The sequence below is a fragment of the Rhizopus delemar genome, genomic scaffold (assembly GCF_000149305.1).
Source record: "Rhizopus delemar RA 99-880 supercont3.3 genomic scaffold, whole genome shotgun sequence".
NCBI lineage: Eukaryota > Fungi > Mucoromycota > Mucoromycetes > Mucorales > Rhizopodaceae > Rhizopus > Rhizopus delemar.
In genome coordinates, this window is record NW_027137829.1 from 2,156,992 (window position 1) to 2,179,499 (window position 22,508).

Consider the following 22,508-nt stretch of genomic DNA (forward strand, 5'->3'; position numbering starts at 1 on the left):
CCTAACAAGGGGCAAGTCATTCTTTTCTTCTATCAAATATGTGTAATAATTATCGGTACTTGATTAATCACGGTATTTTATCACTATGAAAGATTTTTGTATATTCAAAGTGATCAAACAAGTCACTTTTTCGACATTTTTTTTTCTTTGGCTCAAAGTGATTAGTACGACTTACTCAATGATTATTTTAGACTTTCAAAGAAGCGAAAAAGGTAGCAGCCTTTTCGAGATACAGTTATTTTAGTAAATTTTTGTAAGATACTGTTAAAAACAATAGTTTATCTATGGTTTCATGATTTATAAAAGCAATGTTTAAAGACTGACTAAAGAAAATGGAAGGGTAAACGACAACCACAGCTTTTAAGTATTTTATACAAGAAAAATAATACTTTTATGACTTGAAGGATCATTTGTTGTAAAATCTAATAAAACTCTGTCAGTGATAAAGTTGCTCCTGTTGAGTGGCTTTGGTAGTAGTATGATAGAACTCCAGTAGAAGAAGAACAGCATTACGTCTTTAACTTTATTTCTTGCATTGTGCTTTTAAGATTCAATAACAAGTCATATTATACTGTTTGTGTAATACAAGTTATCAAGCGAGTTAAAAATGGTTTACTATTTCTGTTAATTTCAAGTTTTGGTGAGATATTACTTGTTTTGGAAAGAGTTGGTCTGTGTTTAAAAATATATTCACACATTATAAGAAATCCAGTTAATACCTAATTGCTTCCCCTTTTCTTCATTTTTTCTTTTTATCTAAAGCAAGAAATGCCAAAAGACATTGGTAAAAGAAATTCAATCGATAGTTTATCTTACTGCATTGTTGAAATGCAGAAACAAAAAGATTTTTGTCTTTCTCCGACGAAAGATACGCGCCCAGTTGATCAATCTTCTGTCTCCGCAAAAGTTACTGTTGAGAATCCGTTTGGTGACATCCAGCAAGACACGCCCAATATTACATACAAGGAGACAAAAGAAGAAGAGAAGCAAGACGAATATGCAGAGAGTAATTTCACAGTATCTAGCTGTCTTACAGAAGACGAAGACAGTGATCGCGAATTTGATTGGAATGATGATCCAGATTATATCAAGCTCAAGCGTCGAAAGACTACAAAAGAGCGTTTACAAGCGGCTATACGGAACCCTTGTTGTTGGCATTATTTGTCTCCATTATTGAAACGCGTTATTATTGCCTTTTTGGGATCCTGTATATTTGTTATTATAGCCATCATCATCTATTTTGCATTACCCAAGCCGACACAAGCCGAACGACAAAACCCTGAATTTAAGAACATAAGAAGTAATGTTCAGTGTTGGATGTATTGGGCAGCTTTTATGTGGCACATTTTTTGGATTACAACGTTTGCTTTAGACTCTGTTCCGTCTATTGTATCTCTTTGGATAAAGATATTCAGAGGCAGAAGATCTGAGAGAGCTAAATCATATATGGAGGTAAAAGACATGCATCCGATCCGTCTATGCATAATTAAACTTGTTAGGGGCTTTAATAGTATTACATGAGCCTTAAGGGCTACTTTTGCATGATTTTATTGGCTGCTTGGAATGTTGGCTCCTGGGCGTTCTTAATTAATATTCCATTTCCTGTAAAAAAGAAAAGAGTTAAAATTTATTCTACTGACTTTTGATTTATTTTTAGTCAATTAAGCTTCATTCCTATTCAAGTATTATTACAAAAGCGTTCGGGTGTCTATTGGCTGCAACTATTTTATTATTTGGTCAAAAGGCGATCACAGAAGTTATTGGTATATCATAGAATCTTAAGCACTTGAAAAATCATTAAGTCCTTGATTAGCTCTGAAGTTTCATCGTACTGCCTTTCAGGACAGGCTTGCTGAAAACAAGAAGAGCTTAAAAAGTAAATAAGGATTATGGCTATCGTCTATAAATCTAACAAACATGTTTACTCTTCAAAGTTCTTGATACACTTAGCAAGTCAGAAAAAAGGACTCGCCCCGTCTCCAGTTCCGTCGTTACTAATCGTAATAGCCGAGTTAGAAATAGGAGGTCACAAAAAGGATTGAAGGATCAGCAGAACATTGATGTCTGCAGGAAGCCAGTGAAACTGACAGACAAAACCATGCACCATCTCTCTTCATTTGATATTTTCAAAAAAGGCATATCCAGCATTGTTTTAGCAGAGAAACCGACAAGTGATGTCTCTGGTCGTCTGGAAAAGGATAAGATGGACATTAACTCTGATGATTCTGCCAAAAAAGTCGCAAAGAAGTTATTTTATTCCTTAGCATTTCCAGATGGTAATTTTTTAGGAAAAGATGAAGACATCAAGTCAAAATTAGATATTCGTCATTTTACCCCTTACTTTGGAAAACCTGAGGAAGCAAAAGAAGCATTTGACGTATTCGATAAGGATGGCAATGGTAATCTAACAAGACGAGAGTTTCGTGATACGGTGGTACAAATTTATAGAGAGCGAAAGGGGCTTGCTCAAGCCATCCGTGATACTAGTCAAGCTATGGGTAAGATCGATGGCATCTTACTCGTCATTACTTGTCTGATCACCCTATTTGTCTCTCTATCCATCTTTAGTGTTGACTTTTGGGCGGCACTAATTCCCTTTGGAACCCTTCTGGCTGCTTGCACATTCATTTTTGATACCTCCGCCAAGGCGCTTTGCCAAGGCATCATTTTCCAATTTGTAACGCATCCTTATGACTCTGGGGATCTGGTTCTAATTGATGGCAGCTATATGTTTGTAGAGAACATTGGTATCCTTGGAACTATATTCATCGGCGCTGATGGCATGAAACTTTATGCACCTACAGTACTACTTCAAACAAAGATCATTTGTAATGTACGGCGATCAGGAAATATGGGAGAGTCATTGACGTTCAATATTGATTTCAGAACAAACAATGAGACAATCCTCTTGTTACGCGAAAGACTTTCAGAGTGGGTACAGTCTCAAAGTCGTGATTTCGCAACAGGGTTTGATATGCGTGTGTCTCAGATATTAGATATGAATCAAATCATTCTTGTTGTTTGGCTGCCTCATAAAGGTAATTGGGTAGAGCTCGGTAAACGATTCCAAAGAAAGACACGCTTTATGTTAGCCTTGAAATCAATCTTAACCGAGCTAAATATTCGTTATGAACTCCCGGCTCAAAGAATCACATCTACTTCCCAAAATCCATTCGACATCAGTCAAATCCTAAAGCCACAAAACTTCAACAAGCAAGAAGCAGCTCGATCAATTTAAAAATTGTATAACTATAGCATTGTCCATTCTCTCTTAAAAAACAAATCATGCAAAATAAAAAAATATAAAATAAGCCTATATAAATTCTTATGTTCATATAAAAGGTTGTAATATTTATTCTCGGAGAGGGAGACTCATTCTTTCTGTTGTTTAGCATACAAGTGAAATAAGAAAAAGAAAAGGATAGATTTAGCTTGGAGGACTTCAAAAACATTTGTATTCAAAAATGTTCCAACTCCGTCAAAGGAACAAAAACCCCTAAAAACCAATGTCCAAACCCTTGTTCTCTATTCTATTATGGCATTCGGCAGAACATCTAATGTTGAATCTTCACCTGGAAAAGCCCCATTGCTCGGTAGCTTTCCTTTAGATCACGACGGTAAGAAAGTCAATGTTAAAAATTCTCTAGTTAATCGTAACTAATAACATCAGTGTCATAGGTGAATGCAAGGCATTCATAAAAGAATATATAAAGTGTTTAAAAGAGAATAAGAATAATAACGGGTTATGTCGTCAGTTCTCAAAAGCATATCTTCAATGTAGAATGGACAAGTAAATATAAAAAGGAAAGAATGATGATATAAAAATTGAACTCTAATATCAATATAGTGGTTTGATGGATAGAGACGATATGAAAAACCTTGGTTTTGCAGATTTAAATCGTAGAGATACCGAGAGAAAATAAATACGAGCTCTGTGTATATATATTATAATGAAAAACATTCTAGTACGCAGTATTTTTTACTACGTAATCCATGTATAAAGCATATCCAGATCCAATAGGCTAAAGAATAATAAAATGTTGCATTAATACAAAAATTAAATACGAACACATTGATCCATTTTTGCCTACCTGTCCAATGACTGCCATGAGCCAATCAAGTATAAGGTTGTTGGTAGGACTGACACCTAAGAAACGATATGAGTATAAAACAATAAAAGATTATACCAACTTACCTCTAACAGTACAGCGAAGAACTTCAGAAATAAAATCTGTAGTAATCATGTATTCACCTGCAAGTAAGCCTTTCAATAATGATTGAGCACATTCGGTACTCGTTTGAGGAGTATTAGCTCCTTCAATAATCTTTGTTACTTCTGGTTTGGTCATGTTCTATTTGATTTTGATTTTGGTTTAGTATACATGTTTCTTCCAATAAAACAAAGCTTTTGTTCTTCAAACCTCAATGTCAAATCCAGGTGACAAAATTCCTCCTGGGAAGAAGATATGAATACCAATGTTGTATCTTTTTAATTCATTACGAAGCGTATCGGCCAAACCACGGATTGCATATTTGGTGGGAGAGTAAGTAGCCCATCCAGCAAAGCTAAGCATACCTAACATAGATGATACAAATACAATTTTCCCATTCTTCATATTGGAGTCTCTCATACGCTGAGCAGCTTGCTATTAACATAAAAAATAAGATACTTAGCTCTTACTTTATTCTCTTTCCTTACGTGAGCAACATAAGCTTGACCAAGATAATTGAGATTGGTCAACTTTTCGAAATCCTCCAAAGTATGATCGAGAAAAAACTTTGGGTAAGAAGCACCTAAGTATGGAATCAATATTTATACATTTGCCTATTTTATTTTAACTTTACCTGCACATGCACATACAAATTCGGGATTTCGACCCAGCTTAACATTAGCTTCATCAAAGATACGTACAACATCTTTTTGGCTAGTGACATCAGCACTAATGTAGACTACTTGTTGACTTTTATTAATACAATGTGCCTTATATAATATATATTAGTTGAACAAGAGCAGAACATTTTGTCTATATATGAACCTTTATTTCTTCAGCTGCTGCCTCGAGCTCCTTTACTCTCCTAGCTATAATACAGATATCTGCTCCTACTTTAGCTAATTCGATAGCCAAGGCTTTTCCTAAACCTGTACTTCCACCAGTAATGAGGCAAGCTTTCCCACCAGGTTTGAAAGGAATACGGGCAATCTTTCTATAGATAAAGTCGCCAATAGCAATAGTAATTACAGATGCACCTAGTGCAACAAGAACAGATGCCCAACTTGGAAATCCCATGTAAGCAAAAAGCAAAATTAAAAGAACAGGAGTTTTAATAATGTAAAAGGAACACTGACAGAGTTTTTTTTTTTTTTTTTTTTTTTTTTTATCTTTCTATTATGGTACAAAGCCTAAATGTTTCTGGTATCCTTAACGCATTTCGTGTGTTGTGGAATCCAAGCTTAGCTATGCCACATGTTATTGTCAAGGGTATTTTTGCTTAAAAAAAGTTTTTCCTTTTATAATTATACATGTTCTTTATAGATATGAGTTGCATTAACTATGCAAAATTGAAAAAGCAATGTGATATACAGGCGATCGCATTTGATAAAGACAACTGCTTAACGGCACCTTACGTTTCTACCATTCATTCGCCATTTAACGTATGTTGAGGAAATAAAATTTTATCAGTAGAGAAAAATCAAGTTTTATATAATTGTCCTTTTATATAGGATGCTTGGAAAGAGTGTAAAGAAACATTTGGTAGGGACAGAGTAATAATTATATCAAACTCTGCAGGCACAGATGACGATGTTGAATATAAAGATGAGTAAAAAAAATTAAGGCAATGTCTATACAAGACTATAAACAATTCATTATACAGGCCCAACAATTGGAATCATCTTTGGGCGTTGCAGTATTGAGACATAAAGAAAAAAAACCGGATGGAGGACAATATTTATCAAACTTTGTGAAGCCTATTCCGCCAGAAAAGGTAGCGTTTGTGGGCGATCGTATTTTTACCGATATCTTATTTGGTAATCGTAATGGGAACCTGACAATTTGGACGAGCCAGATTATAACTGAAGAAGGGGATAATAAACCAGCTCTTTTGGTAATTTCGTTTAAGTGTTATCAAATTATACAGAAATCTGATATCCTTTATATAGCTTAGACGTATGGAACATCACTTGATAAACATTTTACAAAAATTTAGCATAAAAGCACCATCACATCCAGCATTGAATGGCACTGTAGATGATAGTTTTATCATAACAAAAGGAAAATATTAACAATAAAAAAGAGGTTAAGGTTCCTCATCCTCGTTTTCTTCATGTTCTGGCAAATACAATGCTCTTGTGATTCTATCCAATCGTTTCATTTCTTTAGAATATTCTTTGGTAGAAATCAAATTGTACTTTTCTTTGTAGTGACATAATATTGCCTGTACAGTTACTTCTTTCAATAAGCTAACTGAAGCTTCACTCTCATAAAATTCATCTTCATCCACATATGGTTCTTCTATCCAGTAGTCCCAAACAGATTTGAAAACTTCGTCCGTCATCTAATGAAATAAAGGTTTATATTCAATACATAGTAAATACATATAAAATAGTTTTTATATACTACCTGATCCGATATGCATATTTTCATTTTTTTTTCATCTTTCATGATCATCCTCTTACTAATGTTTATAACTCTGGAAAGATCATCAAAAATTCTCTTTAACTTCATCCTATATTTGTTGAAGTTTCTCTGCAATAAGCGAACGAATTGATCATTTGGTCCAATGTATTGACTGCTGTAAACTGACATGGCTACAAGTGCTGCCTCTTCATCGCTAATATATCTGCTGTGGACAAATAAACGGCGCTGTCTTCTACAATATTCTTCATGTTTATCCTTTTTATCCATGTCGGTATCTTCAGGTATTGTGGGGTTTAATGGAATGGGTATCTCGCTAGGTTTGTAGGCCGTTGGTAATGCAGGATTTCTTCTTCTTCTTATTTTGGGAAGGTATTCAGCTACTACTGGACAGGAAAATGTTACCTTCTTGGCAGGCGCTTGAGGTTTGTCAAGGCTTGGCCTTTTTAACATCATTGGCTCTTCTTTAATGGACAAAAAATTGATAGCAGTAGATGATTTTCTCTTAGTGGCTAATTGAACAGGAAGCTCGGCTGCATCTTTAGAATTTGTTGAACCTCTGGTCTTTTTATGTAGATTACTCTCATTATGGTCATTATTTAAGCAATTTTTGAAAGACGTCGAGCCTAGTCGAGATAATGGCCTTTTTCTACTAGTATGCAAATTCCTTATTTGTTTATCAATTGGATGATTTGTGTAATTACTATCTGAATCATCGCTACTTGAATCATAGCAATCTTTATCATTACTGTCTGTATCATTGCTGTCTATATCATTACTGCCTGAACCATTACTGTCTGAACCATTACTATCTGCATCGTCATCGTTTGCATCAACATTTACAGAATCATCATTGCTGTCGCTGACAAAGCAGATAGCACTTGAAGTACTACTGTCGCTTTCATTACTTTCTATGATTAGAGGAGAAGGTCGAGTCTTTTTGCTTTGTCGGCCTCTTTTTCTTTTTATCAACAAAGGCAGGCCATCAGGTTTCTGTTTTTGCTCTATCTGATGTGAATTTGTTGCCTTATAAGTGAGCTGAGAAGGTGATACGCTTCTAGTAGACGTCAGACTATTACGAAGCCTACTTGTTCTGGGTGTATCAGGTAGTGATCTGAATATATTGTTGTCTAAGTGTAATCGTTTCAATTCTGCTTTTCTTCTTGAAGACTTTTGTTTCTTTTTCTGAGCAGAAACTGCGGTAGAACGAGTATCAAACGCTGGAGGAGAATCGTCCTTTATGGACTTTATGGAATAGTTGTTATTATCCAACTGCAATCGTTTTAATTCGCGCTCTCTCCTTGAAATCTTTCGTTTCTTTTTCTGAGAAGAAAATGCACTAAAAGAATCATCAGATGCTGAAGAAGACTCAATCTTTATGGATACTACAGGATCAGAAGATGATGATAAAGGTGGCGATAAATTGGGCGAGCCTGATTCAATAGAAGAGGGTGTGGAAGGTGGAGTAGGGGATAAAGAAAAAGAGGATTGTTTCTTTTGCCTAGTTTTTTTGTACTCTGCATATGTTCTTGGGTTTTTGTCAGCAATAATAGATGTTGATAATGTCCCTGAAGATGCAGGAAACTGTTGTAGATGATTATTTTTTTGTCGCGTAGGAAGCGCGATATCTGCTTTATAAAAGCTAGATGAACGTGTTGTAACTCTGCCAAAAGAACGAGCTACTTTGTCGGCTTCCTCCAATAATGTTTGTTCCTTTTCTCTTTTTGAGCCTCTTTCATATGAGAGTGGGTTTTGTAACTCATCTAAATAGATAGTATTATCCTGTCTTGGTGAGAATGGAGCTTCATCAACTAGTAAATATACGTACATATTAACTGCTTCAGAGTTTAAATCAGGTTTTATAATGTTACCAGTATACTTTGCGATTGGCTGTTCTTTAGAAGGAATTGCTATTTTAAGTAAAACAAAATACGTTAAGACGTAACGTCCCCTTTTTAATAACATTCATGTTTTATTTACATTTGGGGATAGACACAATTTTCGATTTAGACTTATTACGGCTACGCAATCTGGTGGCAATAGGTGGCCTTTGTCTTGGCATATGAACACGAAATAAACTGAAATGAAAATAAAAGCAAAAGAAAAGAAAAGAGGATAAAAAAAGACGAAAAATTGAAAAATAAAAAACAATCACAAAATCACGGAATTTGAATTTTGTATTCTCAAAGCTATTCTCTGAAGATACTTGTGCCTGAAAAGTCTGTCTAGTAATCCAAAGCATCAATCTTCGCCAGAGTCTCAGCTCATTACTAGAGCTTTTCGATTCTTAGCTTTTTATTAAGAAAAACACGTTTTGCTGATCCAAAAGCATGGGGTTGGATTATATCCAATATTAAAGCATTCATTAATCTTTTCCTTAGAACAAACTAATCAAAGAACCAAGTAATACAAGGAATTAAATTAGATATTGAATCACTCTTTTGCAAATTTCAAATAGCGCATCATTCTCTATAGATTTGCCAGCCATTAGGAGTCAGACAAACGTGCTACAATCAAAGTCTTCAGATAAACTTTCATTACTTTTAGTTCGATCTCCAATACGCATTTAGCTATCTGGACAAGTATTAGTCCTATTGCATTTGGTTATTCTAATTCTATAAAATTACACAAAGGACTTTGTAAGAACGGGTAAAAATACACGCTCAAGGATTAGAAAAAAGAAACATTCTACCTTATTACATAAGGCGTACCACTATATCATTTCTCTTTAGTTGGTTTTTAGATAACAAGTAAAAAATAAGTACAAATTTGTATAAATCTAACGGATCAGTGCAGGTCCTATGCAAAATAAGTAACACAAGCACTTGAAACGGCTGTAACATAGATTCTCTTCTGTTTAAAAACATTTAAAGTTATTCTTAGAAAATTCTAACTATATTTCTATCAAATACTCTATATAATATCGCTCTTTTTGAATAATTATTACATACATAATGATTGAATGTTTCACTTTTCCTTTTTGTACTGTGTAAAAAATTGAAGCCCAGCCGATGGGCTGCATTATTTTTGTGCTTACCTGACAATAAACAGGAACTGAATAATAGGAAATTGTCCCAAAGGGTTTATGGTGTCTAGCAACCATAAATATGCTATATATATTCAATACTGAGCTTTAAAATAGCTTATGATCATGAAGGAATTCCTTTTGTGAATGTTTAATATTGCTTTCAATTATATACATTGATTGCCTTTGAATATATATACTATATAGGCTATGACCTTCGTAAAAGGAGAGCGTTAAATATTGAATAGGTTAAATGCAAAATAGCCAAGCGTATATGATGATACATGAATGATTGGAAGTACCTAAGAACAAGGCATTCATCATGTTTCTTTTTCAACATGTAAGTAAAAGACATTTTCACGCTTAATACCAATTTAAATTTTTTCACACCAGACTTTCCACGTATAAAGTATTTGCGCTTGTTTAATTGCATAAAATTCAATATTGCTTGAATAGTATACTAAAAAGGCACATATGTTCTAATCATGGTGCTGATAAATTCTCTGAAGCTTTCATGAGCCAACTCTGCATAAAATGCAACAAAAAGAAAACCATTTAGCAGTTATAAAAAATATATGTAAGCTCTGTTACAATGTTTTCCTTTTTATAAAGAGTAAATTAAGGATTCATATCATTGTACAAATACAATTATTTAGTATGACGTGATGACATTAAAGAACAACACTGCTTTACTATCATACAATATAAGGAAAGGACACTAGCTCATAGAATTTTGTATTGGTACGTAAAAAATAGATGTATATGGTTACATATGATATTTTGACAGTTATTAGTTAATATTTCAAATAAGCATGATATTAAGCGAAGCTAACGATAAAGAAGCTAAGCTCCTATAGGGTCAAGTCAATGTTTCTCGGTTTATAAGATTTATAGTATTTGATTCAAGTAAATATAAGAGATATATGTAAAGCTACGCTAATTATGCAAACTCTATTCATGAGTATAGTTACTGTATAATGTGCTTATAGATATTTGCAGCCATCAGAGACATGAACAGCGCGTTGGAATCATTATTAAACTGTTTATATGTCATAATTTGATCTAATGAGATAACTTGTGTATTATGAAATTGTATTCAAAAGAGTAGGCCATGAATATTAATTCTCAAACAGTTAGCTCATTCTCATATGAACATTTTAGTTTGCTACTAAGTTTCAAATAGAATAAAAAGGATTTATTTAAAAACCAAATGAACAAAAGTCATTCTAACCCTTAATCATTGATGATAAGAAAAGAGACTTGATAATTTTCGGTAATTCTTTGTTTTCGGTACAAATGTGAGCATGACTTCCCAGAGCCTTCTTCAATCTAAAATACGTGTTAGTTTTTTTTTTTTCTTCTACTAAAAATCAAAAAAGAAAGCATTACTGTTCAGCTTGATCTTGCAGGCTGCCAATAAATATCATTTGTGCTGTCACTCGATCATCAGACTTTAAGATTCTTGCAATATCATTCGGATGAATGTTGTATTGAGAGATGTTTGCATCGGACAAAACAACTACAAAATAATCGTCTGCTTCTTCAGCGACTATTTCTTTCATAGAATGTGAAGCGGCTCCCAAAGTATTATCACCACTTAAGCAGTACTGTGAATGAGCTCGCATCTTGCTAATCACGTCAAACTCTTCTTTTTCCGTCTTTGGGTATTTTCCTGGCACAACAAATTCAACATTTGCACCATCACCACTATGACCAACAATTTTATATGAAAATTTATGCTCAAAGCCACGGAACGATTCCATCAGCATTAGAGCGACTTCTAATGATCTTTCCAAGCGACGATCGTGGCTATTAAAGCGATACATACTGGCTGACAAATCAAATACAAAATTCATTCTTTTGGGCTTTTCTTGAAATAAACCAAGCTCAGGATCATCGTCACCTCGCTTCTTGTAAATTGCTCTTTCTCCTGTAAGGCCTTCAACACTAAAAAAAAAAAAAGAAATAAAAATCTAAACAAGCTTATAGAAATGCACAACGTTACATCTTTTTGTCATCCAAATCACCAGAGGATTGATTCTTTAGCCATACTCTTTCATGCTGCTTAGCTTCAACGCTTTCTAAGATGACTCGAAGTTCACGTACTTCACGTCGTATATTTTCCATGAATGTACTAAATTGCTAGAAGATATAGTAAATTAGTACGCTAAGCATACACATGTAAATAAAACTCACTTGGTAGTCAGATTGCGTCATGTTCAACTTCACCAACATTTTTTCCATGGCTTGTTCATGCCTCTCTCTATATTTATAGACATTAGATAAGTTTAAAAATTATTAGGTTTTAGTATTTACCGTTGAGCTTCAGTGACTTCTTGAGGCTTATCCTCTCCCGTTCTCTACAGATTAAAATGAAAAAAATAAAAAAAAAACTGAAATTTTGGCTACTTCTTCTTTCGTTACCAATTTAAGATTATCCAGATCCTCAAAACTGGCTTCTTCACGGCCGTTCTCATTCATATTCACTCCTCCACTGCCTCCAGAGCCACCTTCTCCGCCGCTGCCAGAGCCTCCGGAACCTCCACTACCTGCTCCACCAGATCCACCTTCACCTACACCACCACCAGAACCTTTGCCTTGTCCGTTCAATTGATCATTTTCTTCGTCTTCAGTGTCCATTCTTTCATACATCTCATTTAGCTTGACACCCTGAAAACAAGATAAAAAATTAATATTTGTAAAATATAATATATATCACACTTAATAAGCTTACATCTTCTCTAGTTTCATAGATAACAGATAAAGCCTGTTGATCAACACCAACCATTTGCTTCCATGTCTGAGCGGCCTTGTAGATTTCATCAGCACTGACTTGCCAAACACGAACTGTACCAGCGTTGTCTAGTGTAACAAGGCCACCATTAGGTAATTCACACATAGTAGCTACATGTCTTTCTATTTGGAATTGGCTGTAAGCAGATGCTTCTCCTGATCCAATCACCGACACTGGGAATTTGATGCGCCATATCTGACCTGTTTGAGGGTTCAATAAATCTAAGTGGCTCTCAGATCGACCATCTACAGGTGGATGAATGATGGCTAGTTGCTGACTGCGTATCAAATACAAGGAAGAGCGTTTAATCCTCTTGCTTGTTTCTGCGGGCACTTGGTCTTTAAAATAAGACAAGATACGAATAGCATCCCCATTGTTCAAGAATTGGGATGACGAACAGCCTTCAAGAACTGAGGCATATTTGCTAACATTTGTGCTATGAGCCATTCTTGCACCGGGTGCAAATTCATTGTTAACAATGTAATCCAATGTGTCCACTGAATATCCATTTTGGCCAAGCGCTTGAACAGCTTCCATCACATTGGGAATTTTGCTATTTTCTGGATATATAACATACACATTAGTATCTCGACTGCCTCTAGCAATCCAAAATGAAGGTTCAACCACGTGAAGTTGGCTTATACGCGTAGGCAAAGTGATAGTGTATTGTTTAGAGTCATTAAAATCGAGCACAGCGATGGTAGATCGGTCTTCTTGATAAAAGACCAAAATACCTGAGGAAGCCAAATTGGCGTTCATGATAGAGTGAACCGGTTCCAAGCCACGAATAATAGCGGAAACAACAGTTTTCTTGTTAAAATCGCAACAGAGCAATTCATTATTGGAGGGGTTGTGCAAAGCCAAATACTTGACTGCTCTGCTATTGGCATGACGGATGACAGCGATACGAAGTCGAGGAGGAGCACGTTGAAGTGGGAAATATTCATATAGATCTAAGCTATCCACCTTCTTATGATTAGGGTGAACACGATGAAGTGTGACAGGATTTGTGGTTACGACAAATAAAGTACCATCGTCAATTGAAGCAATATCCAACGCTTCTCCTCGCGTAGGAATATCGAATGTATAAAGCTGCTCTGAGAAAATTGTCGAGCGTCCTTCTCTGCGTTCAAGGTCCTTCCAGTTTTTGTTGATATCAATATCCCAACCACCGCGGATAGCAATAGGCTCTGTTTCGAGCTTGATCGCCTTCTGTTTAACAGCAGATGAAATGCGAGTCCATTGTTCACATAGTGTCGGCTTACTTAAAGAAATTATGTCACCCAAATGCATAGAGAATTCAGAGTCAAGGCCAATAGGGATACCATGTTTTTCAAAAATCTCAATCACTAATTCCTTGGACGTTTGGTCGTACTGATCAAAATCAAATACGTTTTGCAAAATCTTGGATATGCCTTCCTGGGGATATTTTTGGAGATGAAGAACAATGTTTACCAATTCACGTGTAGAATAAGGATAAGATATAAGTCCTTCATCTGTTAACTTTCTTAAATCAGTGAAAGCACTTGATAACTTCATTAATAAATCTTCAGAAACTTGAGGTCCATATTTTTTCAATAGGAACATTTCAGAGTTCATATCTGGATTATCAACAGCATGACAACTAAAAACATCGCCTATTTCGCGATAAAAGTCGTTACCCAAGAATGGATAGCCTGGTCGATTGGCCAATACAAGCATACGGAAATTAGGATGAATCATGATATAGTTTTCATTCTCTTGAATATCTGATTCCTTGGAGATGATGCGACGGCCGTCCCCTAATACCATTTGACCATCTTCAACTAAGCTCTTGAGTACAGCAGTAACGTAAGTAGGCGCCTTGTCTGCTTCATCTACAACCAAAATAGTACCATCACGAACCGCTTTGACAAGAGGAGAGTCTTCATATGTTAATACACCATTAGCAATAGCAGGGGTAGTAGTCAAGCTCTGCACAGTACTGTCACGGTGCAACTGGATATATTCACGAGGAAGCTGCAAAAGTTGCAAGAAATAATCCGCCAACTTATTTTTACCAACACCTTGATTACCGATGAGCAAAAGATGATCACCCAATTGGTAATCTTTCAGCATCTCGCAAAGGATTTCAGTATGGGCAGGATTCTCATGGAATACGACGTTAGGAATTAGCATGGGATCACCACCCTTAAAGACAGGTTCAACGACGTGGCCAATACGAATTTTCTCTGGTTTTTCTCTACTTGGTAGCACCTCAATTTGAAGCTCATTATTGTTGGCTTTGGGGGGATAGATACCATTAGCGGTTAAAAGATTATGAAGAGCTTCACGAGCCATGTTGGGCATGAATCGAGAAAGAGCAGCCTTATTGATAGCAGTGTACAGATTTTCGTTTTCAAAGTAAGATAACCGACGGCAAATACGAATCAATTGACGTGTCGACAAGGCGCTAGAGAGCATACGAACTGTATCGTCCTTATCATGACGAAGACGCCGAGAAAAAGTCAAAAGTTGTTTCAATTTATCTTCATCTACGCCAGGTGATAGGGCGCCCAAAACATCCTGTTCTTCATTGGAAGGAAGTGAATCCACTACGATGAAATGAAACATGGATAAAATCTCAGGGCCTAACCAGGAACCAGCCTTTGCATCACTCTGGCCATTTGCTCTAGCTAAAGCTATGATACGGAAAGAGGGGTGAATAGGAACCAACCGTTTTGCCTGCAGCTCTTCTTGTGTTTGACTTTTTAATAATTTTTCATATCGGCGGGCGTTGATAAGACGAGTACCATCAGGCAACTGCGTTTCTCTATCAGAACAAAGGCGCTGCAGCGTATTCAATGTACCATAGGATAATGCTTCAATACCGTCTAATACAGCCAGACGACCAAGAATAGCAGCCTCAACAAGGAGTGAATTTTCCCAGATGGTGTCACCTTTGATTGTTGTAGAACGGCGCTGCAAGAGATCTCGAGAAGACATGTCACGGTAGAGAGGTATGTAATCAATCGTATAACCTAATCGACGAGCAAACTGCCTGACAAGAGCAGATTTCCCTACGCCCTTTTGGGTGCCCAAAAGACATATGTCCTTGTTACCAGCATGTACGAGTACCATAGAAGACACGATTTCTTGATGGTAAGGCGTCTCTACAAAAAATTCTGCAGGACTGAAAGGAGCAGGACCGCAATAGATAGGCACACCCACGGCTGAATGTTGAGCGGAAGCAAATGAAGCGATAGCTTTGTATATTTGATGATGTCCGTCCACAGATACTTTAGTTGTTAATGGATCAATATTAGCCAAAAGAAAGCCTGAGGGTGTCTGTCGGGCCTCCATATGTGCTTCAACAATAGCAGACTTAATACCAAAGCGTCGATAGGCTGACTCTATCACACTCAATTGCTCAAGGTCGCAAGTAGGTAATAAGGGATAAGGATAGAGTATATCCAAAAGAAATCGAGGATGAATATAGGGAACAAGGGATAGCAAATTGGCCAAGCTCTCGACGGTCATAGGAAATTCTGGTACTTCTATTTCACGCGCATTGTTTTTGCTATTGTTCTGCTGAGTACCCAATACAAGACTGACAGATATTAATCTTTCAATGATATCTCGAGATACCTTGTTGTTATTTATAATCTTAATTATTTGATCCACTTGTGTACTAAATTCTGGAGCTCTGATATCTCTACTTTGAAATCGTGATCGAAGTGGTGGATCAAGTGGATATCCGACATAAGGAGGTACAGGAAGTCCTTATATTGGGTATTAGTCATCTTTTTTCCCAATTGACTTGAGCCATTAATCTTACCTAATGCAAAAACCAAGAAGCGCGGGTTTACCTTTTCGAATTTAGTGGTTTTGTTATCTATCAAGTCCTTTGTTGTCAAAAATCGACCGTCGTCTAATGCCATTTCTCTATTCTCTAATAAATTGTTCAAAATAGGCAAAACATTGCGCTCTGCTTTCTCAATGCCATCTAAAATCAGAATACGACCGTGAATGGCTGCCCTGACTGCTGCTTGATCTACATAAAATGAAGTGCTATTTTGCAGTTCTCTTCTCTGCTTTAAATCTGCATCTGTTACATCCTTGGATAATGCTACATATTCAATTCTAAAGAAATGTAGATGAGTTGATATGTACTGTATACTTTTTGCTTAATATTACTCTCTTTGTGTCATTTCTGCATATTTCATAACAAGATTACGGCGTAATGGTCCAGGAGGTCCTAATAAAAATATATCTTGCCCAAGCTAAATAATTTATTAAAACAACACTTCTTTTATGTAGGTCTTGGTCGCTTCCGAGTGTACCTTATCTTTTTGCATAATCCATCTTAGATGTCTTAATATATCCTAAAAATACTGTTCAAAGGACATGTACTAAAGGTACACAAAGTCTTACTTGAGCTCCTTCATAGAAAGGTCCTTGTATTTCAGGAACTAATTCGGGATTCGCCGGAGGATAAACTTCCATTACGACATCTCCAATGCGAACTGATTTAATTCCAACTATTTCATTGCAGTAAAAGGCTTTTAGTACGTGTGATGTTAAAAGTTGTTTTTTTGATAATTTACTTTCTTGAATTAAATCTTCCTCTTCGGAATCAGACCAACCAGCTCGAGAGGGATTTAAAGTTGCTCCTAATTGCTTTAAACGCCTTTTTGCTTGTTTATTCTGTGAAGGCATTCTTTGTAAAAAAAAAAAGGGGGGGAGGACAAAAGTAGATCACAAGGATTACCTTTACGTTTTTATCTTATTTTTTTTTTATTTTCGGGTTAGTCAGCCTGAATGATTATATAAAATTTCACGAAAGAATACCCCGCATTTTCATATTTAAAACCCAACAGATGTCAATTTTTACAAATTTCCTTACAATAGCACAAAGGCTCACTCTCTTTGCAATACTTTATAGAGTATACTTTGATATTTAAGCATATTCACTCTATATATTTACGCTATATTATGTCTGCAATATATGCTTATTTTTAGGCAATCATTGATAGCCACATGAAAATTGATACATGATTATATAATATTTTACGAAACAGGAAACTAAAGCCTTTGATTATTAAAAGAGAAATGTGATAGAACGATACATTCGATTTGTGAAGCTTGTTGGATGTATATTCTAGTGAGTTCTGAGGTGCTTTAGGAAAGGAGATGCCAACATATTTTTTCATGTCATCTATACTACGTGGAGTGAACTTGCTAGTCTAGATGGTGAATCTAACTAATAAACATACCAACAAGGACTTTTATTAAAGAAGAATTAAGAGAGCAAACTTTGTCATTTATACCGGCTGGATAAATTTCATATGTCAAAATAGTATAGCTCTGAATTTAACATCGTCATTCGATTATAGCCAAAAGAAAAGAAAAGAAAAAAAGAACCACTGATGTCTTATCACGGTGCCTTTGATTATTTGTTTAATATCAAGATACATAAGGTTAGATGGGACCAGATATACTTATTCTTTTTAATGACGTTAATATACTCAGTCATGTTGTAGCCAATACTTTTTATTACCTTGATCACATATACTGCGATCCCATTTGCTTAATTCATACTGATTCACTTGTTGCATAAAGACTCTATTTTTTTTGAAAAAATAAAAAAAATCCTTTTCCACAGCTCAATGGCGATTAGTCATCATTCCAAAGAGGTCTAAGGAAGGTATACTAAGGAATCTAGTACCTTTCACTGGGAAAAAAAAAAGGCGAATTATTGAAAATAATTACTTTTCAAAATACCATCTTCTTTATGAACAGAAATCATTTCAAATGTTCTTTTTTGCTGTCTAAATAAAATTAGTTGCAAAAGCTATTTCTTGAATATTTATTTATTTTTGTTACTCACATAGTTTCTTTCATGGCTTCGTTTTTAACATCAACAATTATAATTGGCTCTTCCACTTCACTCAAGACTACAATAAGCCTGTCAGTAACTGTGAGATGTAAAATCGTTGTTTTTGCAAGATTTTAATTTTCTTTGTTATGCGCAGAATATTAGTTAACTCACGGTCTCCTTTAATTCAACGTAAACACATTCTACTAGTGAGGGCCTAACAAGATCGAAGGACTCTTCAACAGCACCATATCGGTCAAGGTTGCGGTGCTTACTTCAACCATGCATTTTATTTAAATCTGTAATTTAATAGTATCTGGGACTACAATCCAAATGTGAAGCTTCTCCATTATATCAATAGAGCTTTACTCTAAGTAGGCTAGTATACATCAAGTAAAACGAATTGATTTTTATTAGTTTTTTCAATCGCAAGCAGTAATGAACTTCAGATAAGATAATAATATATTCATATAAAACAAGAGCGCAAGGTATTTGATTTTCATTGGTCAGTATTTCAAAACTTTCATAACTTGGTTGGTCAATTTAGCAAGTTTTTGTTGATTTTTTTTTTTCTGCATTTATTATCTTTTCTTCTTTCTCCGAAAAATAAATAATGGTTGCTTTGGATGCTTTAGACGAAGAACAAAAGGTGACTTTATCGCAGTATCAAGTAAGTTTAAAAGATTGTTCACTTAATGTACTCATCTTTACCTGCAATAGACAATTACAGAAACAAAAGATTTAGATGAGGCATTGGGCCAGCTTATCGAACACGGATGGGACTTAAGAGTAGTGTAATTTTTAAAATAAAGCTTATATTGACATTGTTTTACCAGAAAGCTATTGAATACAAATACGAAGTAAATCACAGTGGTACTGCTAGAGAAGAATTAGAAAAAGAAGTTGCTGATAGTAATATTACAAGTACATTACGAAAGAGACATACAACAAGTATGACGTCGAATTCTTCGGCAACAGCAACACCACCACCAACAGCAACAAATATACCATCTTCATTGAACTTTATGTCCATTTTGCTTTGGCCTTTTGGTATTGCTTGGAATATCACTTGGTCTATCCTTTCATTTGCATGTAAGACCCTAGAAAAAGGGAGCGAGAACCTTTTGATTATTTACTATTATTTTGTAGCACGTATATGGTCTCAAAGACAATCCATCACAGCTCATAGAGAACCAAGAGATGCTCGTGTACTAGCTTATGAATTTAAACAAACATTTGAGTCCAAGCATGGGAAAAGGCATGTTGAGTTCTTTCAAGGTGGCTACTCCCAAGCATTAGAAAAGGCGAGAAAGGAATTGAAGTTTCTGTTGGTCATTTTGCAAAGTGATGATCATGACGATACGGATTTATTTTGCAAGTAAGTATTTACACAGCACCTGATCTTATTAGATACTAAAGCTTTTTTTTTTTTAAAAAAAAAAAAAAACTTTAGAGAGACATTAACATCGAGACATATGATAGATTACCTTAAGGAAAAGAATATTTTAGTATGGGGAGGCAATGTAAAAGAAGCCGAATCACATAAAGGTAACGAATGAACAATGCATACTATTGATAGTGCCCTAAGATGCTTCAAATAGTTAGCTATACTTTACAAGCAACAGCTTACCCATTCATGGCTCTTATTGGATTACAAAAACCTTTGGGTAGCTCATCACCCAAGATGACAGTTATCGAACGTATTGAAGGTCCTTGCGATACTGAAGAATTGATACATCAACTAGATGCTGCTATTGACCGACATGGTGCTGTCTTGAATCGCTTAAAGAATGAACGAGATCAAAGAGAACTAGAACGTCAATTAAGAGATGATCAAGATAAGGCTTACCGGGAAAGTCTTAAGGCTGACCAAGAAAAGGTATTATAAAAATAAAATAAAATAAAATATGTCTTACTGTTTAAATAGGCAAGAAAAGCTCAAGAAGAAAAAGATGCTTTAGCCAAAGCAGAGGAAGAGGAAAGACAAAGAGAAAGAGATGAGGAAATGTATAAGCAAAAGAAAGAGGTCTATATTCGCTATCTATACACGCAATTGCCTCAAGAGCCTAAAGAAGGAAAAATGACAAAATTAAGTTTCCGTTTGGCAGATGGTGATCGTGTAGTTAGATTATTTAGTGAAAATGATAGCTTGGAGGTAGGCAAAGATGATGATTTACAACCTGTACCAACTCCTTTTTTATGTATAGACACTTTATAGATTTGTAGAAGTGTACCCATTATTAAAAGCCAATGAGCATGTAGAACCCTGTAACACTATGCCTGAAGATTATACTCACAAATATTTGTTTAAGATTCACAGTCCTTATCCTAGAATGGAATACGAATCAGACAAAGATAAAAAATTAGCAAATGTTCCTAGCTTATGGCCAAGCGCTACTTTAGTTGTGGATGCTGTTGATGATGATGATGAAGTATAAAGATTGATGTAGTGCAAAAACTAAATAAAAGATAGCATTTAAATGATATTACACATTTCTGTTTAATGATAAGTTACCGTATGCCGATTACAAGATACTGGGATATCTTGTTTATAAATTATTCTAAATGAACAATATTGAATGAAAACCAGGTGAAGTTTGTGGGATGCTTTAGAAATAGTTGACAAGTTCTTGAGAGACAATAAAAACATAAATGCTTAAAGAAACAAACGATTATTTACATAGGTCATGATCGACTTTACGTTAACATCTGATGGCAGCAAACACCTATTATAGTATGAACGTTAATGAAGTTGAAAGCGTTATCATCTGATTATTCAAGAACATAAAAATACGAGTATTATGGCTCCTTGTGGATTATTTTGTGCTTAAACACTCATCATGTGTATCTGGTATTATTGTGTAAGGCTTTTAAAGAGCATTTCGACATTCACCGACGTGTAAAAATCAAAAGAGGCGTTGACTGGATGATATTTGTTCAGACAAGCCTAATAAATCTTTTTGCTCTTATCTTCCTTGCTTTCCTGCCTCTTTTTTCTCTCCCGTACACGTGTAGCATGCGAATTGGCATCTTCTTGATGTCTTTTGCCTTAACTATAAGAAATCATTCTTTCTAACCGTGAGCTTTTCACCAACTAGAGCCAATTGTGGTAAATTTAAATTTTCTCATGTTAAAAATGTTCAATGCATAATAAATGGCAATCCTGTTATCCTTGTGAGCTTTTGGATCATGCATTTGAATAGCTACAGCGCGCAAGTATTCTCCCTATAAAGAAAAAGCGTGAAATAAATTGATCTGTGCATAAGCAAAAAATGAATCCAGAAGCTATCAAAACGACTGAATGAATCATCCATGTGTAAACAACAACAGTATTAGTAACACATCTCTTCTCTAAGGACGGTTTATATTTGAAGCTGCAAATATTACGATAGACTCTATAATAATAATCATGTCTATGACAACATTTTTTTTTTAGATGGAAGAAAAGTCAGACGATTGCCATGGTTACACATGATAAAGAGAAATACAAGAATTTAATAGTATCTCCAAACAGAGGTTATACCGGTTTCACAATTGGTATAAATGATGCTTATGCAGTGGTCAAGGAATGCATGATAAAAGACATAAAGCATGTTTTAAACATTTGTATAACCTCGACTATTCTGGATCTGGTGACTGAAGACAAAACGTTACTATCCCGAGGAATTTGCCCAGATTTGGCGAATGACGGCTTGTACGGATTCAGACTTTATTCAAGTAGTCGGTACAGGCCAATTGGTGTACGTAAAGTCTTCTTTCGATCATGCATCTAACATTATAGTTTATTCTACTCTTGGATAAACATCATATAAAGAAAAATTAAAGCCATTGTAAAAACTTGTTTTAATGTCCTTTTTTTTTTCTTTTTCTTGAAGACATCATTGTTCAATATTGGAAAGCATACAAGGAAAAAAAAAAAAAAAAAAAAAAAAAAAAAAAAAAAAAGGATTTCTTTATTATTAGCACTTTATATGAAAAAGTATGCAGAGTCATTTAACAGGTTTAGTAGAATCATAGAATGAATTGACTCCAAAAAAGAAAATGAAATAGAAGCTAGCTATTTAATTTAATTCTTAAACATACATGCATAATTGGTATCTTGTCAGTAACTTAAAAAAAATCTCTTGTAGTCTTCCTCTGGAGATAGCTCCTCTCGCAAATTTAGCTCATTTCGTACGCCTTTCAATATTTGGAATTATTATGACTAGAAGAGAGAGA

General features: G+C 35.1%; 7 protein-coding genes across 7 annotated transcripts; 4 read left to right on the forward strand and 3 right to left on the reverse strand.

Annotated features, from left to right (window-relative positions):
* Positions 1 to 2,098: 2,098 nt before the first annotated feature.
* Positions 2,099 to 3,238, forward strand: RO3G_05030 (uncharacterized protein; the record flags this gene model as incomplete). The annotated part of the gene is made up of 1 exon (XM_067659620.1): positions 2,099 to 3,238. The coding sequence occupies one exon, from the start codon at positions 2,099 to 2,101 to the stop codon at positions 3,236 to 3,238; it is 1,140 nt and encodes a 379-aa protein (XP_067515721.1).
* Positions 3,239 to 3,535: 297 nt separating this feature from the next.
* On the forward strand, positions 3,536 to 3,794 carry RO3G_05031 (uncharacterized protein; the record flags this gene model as incomplete). Its single annotated transcript, XM_067659621.1, has 2 exons — positions 3,536 to 3,617; positions 3,724 to 3,794. The coding sequence occupies 2 exons, from the start codon at positions 3,536 to 3,538 to the stop codon at positions 3,792 to 3,794; spliced, it is 153 nt and encodes a 50-aa protein (XP_067515722.1).
* A 99-nt stretch (positions 3,795 to 3,893) lies between these two features.
* Positions 3,894 to 5,288, reverse strand: RO3G_05032 (uncharacterized protein; the record flags this gene model as incomplete). The annotated part of the gene is made up of 8 exons (XM_067659622.1): positions 3,894 to 3,932; positions 3,984 to 4,022; positions 4,092 to 4,147; positions 4,196 to 4,352; positions 4,422 to 4,646; positions 4,700 to 4,794; positions 4,846 to 4,981; positions 5,037 to 5,288. The coding sequence occupies 8 exons, from the start codon at positions 5,286 to 5,288 to the stop codon at positions 3,894 to 3,896; spliced, it is 999 nt and encodes a 332-aa protein (XP_067515723.1).
* Positions 5,289 to 5,458: 170 nt separating this feature from the next.
* On the forward strand, positions 5,459 to 6,207 carry RO3G_05033 (HAD superfamily (subfamily IIIA) phosphatase; the record flags this gene model as incomplete). The annotated part of the gene is made up of 5 exons (XM_067659623.1): positions 5,459 to 5,480; positions 5,535 to 5,653; positions 5,723 to 5,764; positions 5,875 to 6,105; positions 6,166 to 6,207. The coding sequence occupies 5 exons, from the start codon at positions 5,459 to 5,461 to the stop codon at positions 6,205 to 6,207; spliced, it is 456 nt and encodes a 151-aa protein (XP_067515724.1).
* Positions 6,208 to 6,493: 286 nt separating this feature from the next.
* RO3G_05034 (uncharacterized protein) lies at positions 6,494 to 8,697 on the reverse strand (the record flags this gene model as incomplete). Its single annotated transcript, XM_067659624.1, has 4 exons — positions 6,494 to 6,555; positions 6,677 to 7,147; positions 7,340 to 8,446; positions 8,616 to 8,697. 4 exons carry the CDS (start codon positions 8,695 to 8,697, stop codon positions 6,494 to 6,496), a joined length of 1,722 nt encoding a protein of 573 aa, XP_067515725.1.
* Positions 8,698 to 10,886: 2,189 nt separating this feature from the next.
* On the reverse strand, positions 10,887 to 17,131 carry RO3G_05035 (uncharacterized protein; the record flags this gene model as incomplete). The annotated part of the gene is made up of 11 exons (XM_067659625.1): positions 10,887 to 10,989; positions 11,050 to 11,607; positions 11,666 to 11,802; positions 11,857 to 11,923; positions 11,977 to 12,020; positions 12,085 to 12,330; positions 12,395 to 16,194; positions 16,251 to 16,466; positions 16,650 to 16,695; positions 16,847 to 16,953; positions 17,020 to 17,131. 11 exons carry the CDS (start codon positions 17,129 to 17,131, stop codon positions 10,887 to 10,889), a joined length of 5,436 nt encoding a protein of 1,811 aa, XP_067515726.1.
* Positions 17,132 to 19,765: 2,634 nt separating this feature from the next.
* Positions 19,766 to 20,728, forward strand: RO3G_05036 (uncharacterized protein; the record flags this gene model as incomplete). The annotated part of the gene is made up of 4 exons (XM_067659626.1): positions 19,766 to 19,838; positions 19,892 to 20,169; positions 20,218 to 20,445; positions 20,498 to 20,728. The coding sequence occupies 4 exons, from the start codon at positions 19,766 to 19,768 to the stop codon at positions 20,726 to 20,728; spliced, it is 810 nt and encodes a 269-aa protein (XP_067515727.1).
* Positions 20,729 to 22,508: the final 1,780 nt, after the last annotated feature.